The 12,500-nt window shown below is 50.1% G+C and overlaps 1 protein-coding gene across 1 annotated transcript in view; it reads right to left on the bottom strand.

The window, feature by feature from the left end:
* The window catches only part of bmp7b (bone morphogenetic protein 7b), a 22,953-nt gene that overhangs the window by 2,541 nt on the left and 7,912 nt on the right, over nucleotides 1-12,500 (bottom strand). Inside the window, exons 2-4 of the mRNA XM_060038710.1 lie at nucleotides 5,201-5,393; nucleotides 3,342-3,490; nucleotides 1,190-1,393 (exon numbers count right to left, since the gene is read on the bottom strand). Coding sequence (XP_059894693.1) covers nucleotides 1,190-1,393; nucleotides 3,342-3,490; nucleotides 5,201-5,393 — 546 coding nt within the window. The remainder of the gene's footprint in view (nucleotides 1-1,189; nucleotides 1,394-3,341; nucleotides 3,491-5,200; nucleotides 5,394-12,500) is intronic.

The raw sequence follows: 12,500 nt of genomic DNA on the forward strand, positions 1-12,500 counted from the left end.
ATTAGCCACAGACGAGGGAGTGCAGTGCTAGAGAGACAGCCTTGACGTGATAACATCCCCGGGACAAGCTCTGAAGGTTAAGAGCCTCTTAACGTGCAACAGGAGGCTGGCTGAGAGCTGAATCGCTCCCACCTGTTTAAAGGTTGCTTTACACATCTGAGCTTGGATTCCGCCTTATTCCACTGACGCACAAACATGTACAATTACTGCACACCTCATCGCATGACTCACAACTCCACCCCCGTTACTCCTTCTCCTTTCCCCCGTCTTTTACTTTTATCTGCGCCTCTTTCCGTTCCGCGGTTCCTCTTCTTTGCATCCGTCTCCTCCCTGGGGTTCAGTTTAAACCCCCCCATCCCCTCCCACCCCCACCACAACCCTAGACGGTGGGACTGGGACGCCGGTAACCTCTCTGCCCCCCCGGAGGGGGGATCTGTGGTACATTAGTCGCTGTGAGTAGTGGGGATAGGGAATGATCACAAGCAACTGGTTCTCATCAGCCCTTAAAAGGCCACTAACTACTATCCCCCCAAAGAATTCCTGAAAGCCCCCATTGGCTCCATGTGTTGTGGGCCGTCCTGCCCTACAGCACGCTGCAGATGTCCAACGCCGTAAAAAAGCCAGACCTGCCCCGCTTCGCTCCCAAGCAGCAGATATTCCCCACCACTCTGGGATGCTTGGAAGACAGCACAGGGGAGAGTTGGGATGTTTGAAGTGCATTAGTCTCCAATATTTCCCCAGATTCCAATGAACGCTCGCTCACAACTCAGGGACCTGAAATCTCTGAGTGTTCAATGTGGAGTTCTGCACACTCCTGCACACACACACATACGCACACACACACACACACACACACACACACACACACACATGCTCGGACACGCTCACACAGGCCCAGGAGGGCACAGATATGCTCACACAGACACACACAAACACACACGCACACACACACACACACACACACACACACACACACACACACACACACACACACACACACACACACACACACACACACACACACACACACACACACACACACACACACACACACACACACATTGTCCCACACACATGATGTTGATGATTGATTTTGTTATTTTATTTGGCATTTCAACCACATGCCACACATACATAAGCAGACCCTCTGCCATTGTATGTGGCCACATCGCAGCGTGAACGCTCTCACCTGCTATGTTGGCAACCCGGAGCGCTTCCTGGCCCTTGGCCCCTTTGGACCGGTTGGGGTTCCGCTGTTTGGCGCCCCCTGGAGCCGAGCGGATGCTGCGCAGGTGCACCTCTGTAGCTTTGAAGAAGGCCACCATGAAGGGCTGTTTGTTCTGGGGCCCGCTGCGGCCGATCAGCCCTGCCACACGCGGGTTGATGCTTTCCCCTGCAGGGGGAGACAGAGAGCGGTTAGAGGTTAGAGGATCCATTTAACACAGGACAACAGCCCTGCCTTTCCAATCACATGTGTACAAAGTCAAAGACTAGGGATGGAAACTGTAGGCCTGTTGTTCTTGAACCTTGAGTGTGCATGTGTACAGATATATGTGGTCTTTGTTCTCCCTCACTAAATCCCAGCTAGGTTTTGCTGCGTTCAAACATGATTCACCTCTGAGAATGCCTTTGCCTTTCCCCAAACAATTCCCAATTCCGGACAGGAACAAACACAGCACCACACATCAAAGACAGGACCCTTCTGTGTCTGTTATCATGTGTGCATGTGTGCCTTTGCACGTATCCGTGTCTTGTCTGCAGCCGCGTGTGTGGACTCCAGCAGCGTGCATCTTGTTCTCAAACAGAAGAATGTGTGTCTGATCACAGTATGGTGGCAAACAAGCTCTGTTGGTCGCTGCCGGCAACGGGGTGTCCCACGTGCCTGTCTGTACATGCTCTGCCATAACCTTGAACCTGCCATCAAATGCACACCCCCACACACACGCACACACACACAGAATCATAAATACATGCACACACTAACACACACCCATACTTACACGCTAACACAAACACACCCACACACTAACACACACACACGCACACACACACAAACACACACTAATACAATCACAAACACACAAGTTACACTCACTTACTAACTAACACTTAGCCACGCACTCTCACACACACACACACACACGGAAACACACGCACGCACACACACACACACACACACCAACTAACACCCAAACACAGACACATCAGACAGACACACACACACACACACACACACACACACACACACACACACACACAGACAGACAGATAGACACACACCCTTCCAAGACAATCAAACAAGAGAGCGTGCGTCTTCCCCCCTCCCCTGACATGTTGTGTCCTGCCGAGAGGTGCTGCGTACTTCCATCAAACACCACCACGCCGCTCTCCGCCACTACCGTGTTTGTTTTGGGAAACCTGTTAATCTGCGAGAGGAGACCGCCGTGTTGTGTGAGGATGAACTCCCCGCCTGACGGTTTCCTTGTGATAGAGAAGCCCGTGAGTAACGCCGCCGCAAACGAGGATGTTGCTTTACGATCGCGGGGATAACAATGATGGAGGGCGAGGGCCCCGGCGGGTTCAGCGTGGGTCGGCGCTGATAGGCTAGCATGAACAACCGAAGGAACTGACATGTTTTCGTGAGAGGAGAAAAACAGCAAGAAACTCTGTAGTAGCTTGATTTAGATGACAGCCACCCTTCTGTATAACGAGCGCCGACATCACATCTGAAAGTAGATTAACTCAACATTGTTCGGCATATTTTCCTTGGGTTGGGTTCCAAGGTCATGCGCTGTGCGGTGGTTCCCTATGGGGAGTAGCGCTCTTGTGTGGCAGCCTGATGAGTTCCTTATGACCCACCCCGATGAAAACATGTTGTCTATTATCCCATCTTACATGTTCGCCTCATACAAGACATCCAAATGGGGTTTAATGGGGTCGACTTGGCCTCGTATGCTTTCAGCTGTTAATCACAAACAGAAAAGAAGCCCTTGTTTTCTTTTGATCCCCTTATGACGCTACCTAATATATCACATAAAACAAGCATCCTGGAAGATGCTCAAGAGTTAGCATGTGTTGGTCAGGTTGACCCAACTCTGGATTTAGTAGGGGCACCTGCTGCCTGATTAAAACACGGGACTTGGCGTCCGTTCAGGTTATGGGAGCCATTCCAGACGGTAATCTTTGCGGTGGTCTTGACTCCTCTAGAGCCGCCGTGGTTTATCACTGTTCAACATCACACTTCCCTGGTAACACAACCAGCTTTATCGCTCCCGCCTTAATAAACCCAAAAAGCCGAATAAGCATTTGTTTTTGTGTGGTTGTTTGGACTTCCTCCTCACCGCTGGTGGTCTCCAGAGCGAGCTGCAAGCCCAGGTTCCTGCCAGGGTTCAACACCCAGTGGTTACTGGTCACCGTCACGTCAAACACCAGCCAGCCCTCCTCGACGGCCCAGATCACACGCGAGTCCAGCAGGAGCAGGTCCGACTCTCTGTGTCAGGACACACACACACACACACAGAACACATGCCTTTACAAACACGTGTCTTCACAAAACACATGTCTCTCTCCCTACCACAATAGTGTGAGAGATAAATACAGACACGCAACGAACGCACCAACACACACCCATGCACACACAGACACACACACACACACACATGCACACACACACACACATGCACACACACACACATGCACACACACACACATGCACACACACACACACACACACACACACACACTGTCAGTTGATCATTAGATCAGATTAGCAACTTGACTAGAAAGAAAGACAGGAACAACAGGAAAAAAAAAAAAGAGGAAAAGGAAGAAAGAAGGAAAAAAAGGAAATAAAGAGAGAAGGAAATAAGGAAAGAAGGACAGATGCACCTAAATAAAGTTTGAGGCCCAGTGAGGAGGGGGTGATGGTTGTCCAGATGGAGAAGCCCAGGGGAACAATTCATTTCCTTAATTGACTTTAATGGCTTTATAAACGACAAGTCTCTCCATACAATACACACCGTCCATCACTGGATCTGCAGGACGGCCAAAACAATGCTGAGGCATGGCCAGAGAAAAGGGTGGGTGTGTGTGTGTGTGTCTGTGTATATTTGTGTGTGTGTGTGTGTGTGTGTGTGTGTGTGTGTGTGTGTGTGTGTGTGTGTGTGTGTGTGTGTGTGTGTGTGTGTGTGTGTGTGTGTGTGTGTGTGTGTGTGTGTGTGTGTGTGTCTGTGTCTGTCCATCTCTATGTGTGCATCAGAGACAAAAGCAAGATTGAACAATCTTACAGCACTATTCCTTGAGTGGCTGATTTTTTAATAAATACTGCGCCTACAATGATAAAGAGCCACCAAAGTGTGGTATAAACGCATACGGCCCGTCATTGCTGTCCCTCTGAGACTGGGAGAATAAAGCCAGCCGTCTGTGTGGCCATTCCCTGTGTCCGACAGGGCAGATAGTGTATCATAGTGCTCTGCTTCCCTCTATGCACCCTAGACTCTCTCCGCTACAACACCACAAGCGAGGGCCTTGTTCCTGGAGGACATGAGAATCCTTCAGGAGGGGTCTCTGAGAACAGGGCATGACCCCTTTGCCAGTGTGAGTTACATACACCTTCCGGCAGGCTCGGATTGAGCAGGGGGGAAAGAAAGAAATGGACATTCTCCAACCCTGGAGAGAGAGGTATACACAAACCTACTGGTTTACAACAAACATACACACTCACACACCACACACTTACACACACACAGACACACACACAAACATGTTGCACACACGCACATGCACACACACACAGAACATACATACCTATGCACAACTATGCACACATGTGGAAAAAATGCATTAGGCACACATACACATCAGCAAACACACACACACACACACACACACACACACACACACACACACAATCGCACACACAAAAGCATGCACCAACACATATGCACACAGGCACACATGTATTGGCAAGCACATGCATATGACACACACCCACACACACAGCAAAGACAGACATTCGATACACATCAAAAACGATGAGGAGTGGGACACACACATGCACCCCCCCCCCCCCCCCCCCCCCCCCCCCCCCCCCCCACACACACACACACACATACACACACACACACACACACACACACACACACACACACACACACACACACACACACACACACACACACACACAGACACACACACTGACCTATCGGAGTGCTCTTCCAGCACCTGGTAGACGCTGATGCGAAAGGTCTCGTTGTCGTAGCTCTCGTGGATGAAGTCTTTGTAGATGCGGAACTCTGCGGCCGTGACCGCCTCGCCCTCAGGGATCCGGGATAGGTCGAACCTGAACTCCCGATGATGTCGTCGCACCGGTAAGAACTCCTTATCGTACTCGACTAGGAACAGAAGGAAGAACATGGGTTTGTTTGTTTAAGAGGTGATGGTGTCCATTCCAACTTTGGCAGAATGGAGTGCAATAGTCCTATGCTTTTCATCACAGAGGCACTGAGAGAATTATAAACAGGCGTGTAAACATCATTCAGAAAATGTGTTTATACGTCTCCATCTCTGCCTCTTCTTCAGACTATTAAAGACAAAAGTTGGAGACGCAAACATACTAGATAGAGATAGATAGAATGAGACAACTGAGTAAAAGGTCAAAGAACCATTTTCCTTCTCTCGTCAACCTCGCCATCCCCCCCCCCACAGACAGCTCAAAACCAACTGTTAGCGAGGGTCCGACACATCCTGTCAGAGTGGGGGCGAGAACCCAAAGGAACACATGGTCGTGAGCTTGGTACACATGTCGGCCCGTAATTGAAACATCCATCTCGAAAGAGTACAAAAAGAAAAGACAGGCACAGAACATTTGCATCTGGCATCCACAGCGCTAGCAAAAAGGCTGAGATCAGTGCAGGGATTGAGAGCAGCAAGCTGACTCCGACAGCTTTACGATCCCCTTTCCTCTCCTTCTCTTCCCCTGCCGGCCCCAGAGAGTTGTCTCCAACCTGCCCTCATCTGGTTCTCATGAGCCAGGACTCCAGTGTTTTGTGTACCCTATCCACGGTGCTCTTTCCCCGGGTCCCGGCCTCCAGTGACCCCCCCGCCCCCCCCTCTCTCTCTCTGTCTGGGCCCTGCATCCCCCCACGCTGGCCCCCTGACCTGGGTCCTATGGCGTCCCAGCAGGGTGTCCTGGGGGGGTCAGAGCCTGGGTTTTCATCATCTCTGCCTGAGCGCAGATGACCCCCCTTGTCACACACAGCCGCCAGACCCCCCAATGCAGCACATGCAGCCTGGGCGGGCACACACGCACACATGCACAACGCACAGATGTGCACGCACCACACATACACACAAACACACACATGCACATATATACAAACAGAAATACACACACATTCATGTGCACAGGCACGGACAGATACACATACTACCACACACAAACGAGCACGCACATATGCAAACATGCCACCAAACACACACACACACACACACACACACACACACACACACACACATACACACACATATATATTTATATATATAAACAAACATGCAAACACTCATGTGAAGAGACCCATACAGGCAGCCACACACAACCACACATACACATGTGGCCTCAAGATTTCACACGCAAACACACACACACACATGCACACACACCTGCATACAGACAGACAATTACACTCAAATACACACATTTATAGGCGTGCCTCGTACATCAACCATCTTGGAGGCGTGACGTTTTACGGGCCTTTTTAAGCACATCTGGGACTCACACGTTTCCTTCCGTTTGATCTGGTCGGAATTCCACACACACACACACATACACACACACACGCTCACACACAGAAACACACATGCTCACATTCACAAAGACGCCGACCAACTAATCCCAGTGATCCCAACCACATGCATCTGAGCCAGGACAGAGCTGAGTGACATGAACGCCCCGGGCCAGCCGTTTCTGACAAACTCTCTTTATCACACACACACACACTCACACTCACACTCACACAAACACACACACACACACACACACACACACACACACACACACACACACACACACACACACACACACACAAACATACATGTGCATGCCACTGTTCAGCTGCAGAACATTATGCAGGAAACAGTACTGTGAGATGATTGGCCAGGACAGTGGCACAATGAACAGATCTCGCTTCTGTCCAATAAGGGACAGCATTGCATTCCCAAGTAAAACACTTAGCTGTTATTATTGCGTGTGGTGTACACACTAAAGAACGTCACACACAATGGCAAAACTCGTTTAGGGATCAAACGATGATTGATCGCACAGTGTGTTGTACATCTGGTAAACAAACTAGAAACAAAGACAACCGATGATTAATAGGAACTGAAATTACTTCTGTAGCCCCGCTAGCCTTTCTAAAGTCCCCTCGTACGCCTAGCCGATCCCGTCCACACCTGTGTGCGAGCCAAGCCCTCTGCAACACTCTTAATGGGGTTCTTTACCTTGTGCCTCTCGCCCTACCAAGTCACCCAATAAAAAGTACTATTGCTCAACGTGCCTGGAGCACATGGGAGCCATTTCCAGGCTTAGTCACACGGTGACACCTGCCATTGGCCTTTCATGTCGCCATGGGGATGTGGTTAGCGAGTACATCATCTGAAGCCATTGAACCGACAGGTGCTCCTATTACGACTCCAGATTTAAAGTTAAATGGAACTCCGGTCAGGATTGTGTCGCAGGCACATGCCTTAACAGTGTCACAGGTATGGCTGGCCACTGATGACGAACTCAGCCCCGACATCTGGCCCCGGCCTTTCAAAGTAAAAGCCCTTCGGCGAGAATGGAAAGATAAAGGGCTGAATGGGTCCGGTCGACCGCGGTAACCACTTCTTCGCGGCAAAGTATATATGTTTCTGTTTCCCATCCTGCTTGCTCTGTTTGTCACACTGTTCTGCACTGTCTCTCTCTCTCTCTCTCTCTGACGGGGTAATGGGGGAGGCCTACAGCGGTCATTAAACGCAGGGCAGAGGAGCCGTAAAAGCCAAGCGGTCGCTTTTATGACTTCCTGTGGGAGGAAGTGAGAAGCCATTGCCCCACCTGTGTCGCATATACAGTACACTATCACGCACACACACATGCACACACACACACACACACGCACACACACGCACACACACACACACACACACACACACACACACACACACACACACACACACGCACACACACACACACACACACACACACACACACACACACAGAGTCAAACACAAATAAACAGGTCAATGAGGGCATACGGGCGCATCAGCCTGCATCATGTGACCATCGTGGTCGACACACACACATGTCCCGGGGGTCCCCCCCCACAACAGAGAGGACTCAAACCTCAACCACCACCACAGTGAGCCGTGCGACTAGCAGCTCACTGAGTGCTGGTCGCCCCCTGCTCCCCCTGCTAGTTATCCACAAACTGTCCACAACAACCGTGGCGCTATGCAGGGGTTTGAGTACTCGTTTGCCAGGTTGAGATCAAAATCCTGTTTCCAGTGTGACCCGGCCCATAAAGCAGCATTAGCAAATACATAAAAGCAACATCCAGGTTAGCGACAAGGACAGCATGAACAGGACAATAAATCAACACACTTGGAAGATTGGAAACAGACGTCTTCACCTGCTGGGCTTGTACCAGTGGCCCACATGTTTACTAATCACATATTCAACAAGAACGGTGAGTAACAAATAAACATTCTGATTATTAATGTTTATTATTACTTAAACTCAGCTGAAATTACTGTTTCAGCTGAGTTTCATTTCCTGTCGTCGTCGTCGTCGTCGTCCCCCCCCCCCCGTGTGTTGGTGCTCTTGGCCCTCAGGAACCGCCCCCGACACCACGGTCTCTGCCGAGCGGCTGGGCTCATCTGACAGATCACATTAGCCTAAGAGTCTGTCCGGCGCACTCACACCCCTACACCTAGCCCACATTAGCCTCCCTCGCTTCCGCCGCGCAGCAGGGAGCTCACACACACACACACACACACACACACACACACACACACACACACACACACATACACATGCAGACACACACACTAACGCACGGTCACACACACACAGATGCAGACGCTAACACACACACACACACACACACACACACACACACATACACATGCAGACACACACACACACACACACACACACACACATACACATGCAGACACACACACACACACACACACACACACACACACTCACATACTAAAACAAACACACACAAACATACAGACACAAACAAAGACACCAACACAAACACAATCACATACGGAAGAAACAAAAATTGACCATGGTCAGAAGCAATAGCACCGGCTTTTGCTTTTTCTTGAGATAACTATGTCACCCAAATCCTTTGCATTCTGGCTCCCCTGTGGAGCTCATTAACTTCCTCTAGCATGAGGGCTGGTTCCCTGGGGCGGCTGCCGGCCAGGCCTACGGGGACTTGTGGTGAGGTCAGACTCAGCCAGGCTGGGGTTTACCAGGGAAGTTCATGAAAGGTTATTATAACACTGCAGAAAGTCCAAATGGAAATGCTGAACTTCATACGGATCCGCTGATTTATGCTCTCTCTCTCTCTTTTTTTCTTCTCCCTGTCTTTTCTGCCTCGCTCGCTCTACTATTTATTTCACTGGTGACGATATTTTTAATATGTCACTGGAAACAAGGCAGGTCAGAGTTTCCATAAGCAAGGGATGGAGAGAGAGAGAGAGAGAGAGAGAGAGAGAGAGAGAGAGAGAGAGAGAGAGAGAGAGAGAGAGAGAGAGAGAGAGAGAGAGAGAGAGAGAGAGAGAAAGAGAGAGAGAGAGAGAGAGAGAGAGAGAGAGAGAGAGAGAGAGAGAGAGAGAGAGAGAGAGAGAGAGAAGGGTAGGAGGAGAGATGGACCAGTAGTATGCAGTAGATTTCTCAAGATGTTTACCCGATAAAAAAGAAGAGAGGGATAGAGAGAGATAAAGAGGAAGAAAGAGAGGGAGAGAGTGAGAGAGGGAGAGAGAGAAGGAGGGAGAGAGAGCTGGATCTCCTGGGGTAACGGTTGCCTGCCCACAGTAGAGCAATACCACCTCAGAAAACATCCTGCCCACTTGCAACAAGTGATGACATCAGCACTGTGTGATGTACGTATATGACTTTAACCTGACAGCACACTCTCTGGGAAAAGGGCAAGTGGGGTTTGGGCTATAACTTAACCACACTTAACGATGGTTTACTCACTGTGTGTGTGTGTGTGTGTGTGTGTGTGTGTGTGTGTGTGTGTGTGTGTGTGTGTGTGTGTGTGTGTGTGTGTGTGTGTGTGTGTGTGTGTGTGTGTTTATGTGTTAGTGTGCGTGTGTGCGTGTGTGTGTGTGTTAGTGTGTGTGTGTGTCTCTGTTTGTGTGTGTGTGTGTGTGTGTGTGTGTGTGTGTGTGTGTGTGTGTGTGTGTGTGTGTGTGTGTGTGTGTGTGTGTGTGTGTGTGTGTGTGTGTGGATGCGTCTGTGTGTGTGTGTGTTTGTGTCTGACATTATGTTTCAATGAATATGTTTGTTTCCGAATGAGCTTGGGTACATCAATACTTCATTCACAAACTGTGGAAAGAAATCACCACAGAAATGTTTGCGAGTCTCATTTCCTCAGACTCAGACTCCCTTTAGGGTTTCCTCTGCACACCAAGGATCACCTACAACGTGTGGATGAGCGCTTCATTACTCAACACCATTACTAATTAAAACATATATAGGTGGCTCTAACCCCTCTCTCTCTCCGTGCCCCTATATCTCTCTACATCTCCGTCTCGGTGCAGCCGGCTGGAGATGTTTGCCCGCTGGGCTCGTAAACCTTCGTGCTGAGTTCCAGCTCACGCTTGACTGGGCTTTATGGCAACGCACTTCCCCTTTGGACCACAGATTTATCCTGGATGCGTAGCAGCTCGGGACCCGGGAGGAATGCGTCTGACCGACGCTAGGCCCTCATCTCGGCCACCGCCACCGCCACAAACCACCGGCGCTCCCATTAGCACGGGGGCTGTGCGGAAGGACGCGAGACGCCACAGTGGGCCGGCCGCGCTGCAGCCCGGGCCGATTAGCGACGCACCGATGGCGCGGAGGAAGGCAACGGCGGACGGGAGAAGGCCGGACGCAGGGCGCTTCTGTTAACCTTCTGAGGCCGATCCGGAGAGAGGCTGTGTTTCAGTGGGAGAAGGTGATCCATGAGGGATGAGAGCGGCACGATTCCCACACACTGCAGGTATAGCGCTCTCCCCCTGTGGTTCTGCGGTGTTCCTTGCGTGCGTACGAGGAGGCCGACGCATGGCGGGGACAGAGAGCAGATCTCGGACCAGCGGTGCCCCTGACAGCTGAAGTTGGTCTAACGGTCTGCATTTCCTCTCGGCCCGGGACAACAAAACTAAAGGAGACACGTAAACCGCAGTCGTTCCGATCCCCCCCCCCCCGCTCTCTCCTCCTTTCGCTCTTTCCCTTCTGTTTTATGTTCTTTAATTTTGCGGCCGCAGCAACCACGCCCTCCTTAACTGGCCAAGCTGCCTTTTATTATAGACCTCAGGAGAACTCACATAGAAAAGGCAAATTGGCACACACACATACCCACACAAACACAAACACACACACACACACACACACACACACACACACACACACACACACACACACACACACACACACACACGCAAGCATGCACAGACACACACAGGCATGCACAAACATAAACACGCACACATGCAGTACATTCACAGGCACACACTGGAATGCACCAACACACACACACACACACACACACATGCAGTACATGCTCAGACAAACAGACACACACACACATACAAACTTGTATAAAAATACAACCATACACGTACACACTTTGGCACACACAGACACACACATATGCATGCCTTCACAGACACACAAGCATGCACAAACACACACAGGATCACACATACACACACACACACAGCCACACAAAAGCATGCACATAAAAACACACACACTCGTACACACACCTGGAGAGTTCTCAGTGTAAACACGTTTTCCAACACACCCCAGGGTGGCCTTTTATGCACAAATGACGAGGCCTTTGGCACTCTCCCTTTCAGAGCGTGTTGTTTATTTAGCTTAATTACAGCCAATTCGATTTTAAAATAAAGAAAATAGCTGAGAAGTAAACACACGGCCCACAGCTGCACATGGGCCCAAACAAACAGCAACCTGCCATACTTCGTTTATATTCTACCGAAACCAACCAGGAAGTACATTTCATCACTTATTTCAATGACTTCGTGCTACTTGCAATTTTAAAAAAGCTGATTTGTTTATTTTGGGCTGTTTGGGCCTGGCAAAAAGCTTAATCTGCCTCTTCCTCTCCAGGGCAACACTGCACCAGAACGATGTCAATACAACTAGCTCATGTTCCTGGATGTAGTGGTCATCGGCAGTACAGTAGATCTGCAGCCAGCCATCTCACATCATCGCA

Source organism: Gadus macrocephalus, chromosome 1 (genome assembly GCF_031168955.1).
Source record: "Gadus macrocephalus chromosome 1, ASM3116895v1".
In the NCBI taxonomy this organism is placed as follows: domain Eukaryota; kingdom Metazoa; phylum Chordata; class Actinopteri; order Gadiformes; family Gadidae; genus Gadus; species Gadus macrocephalus.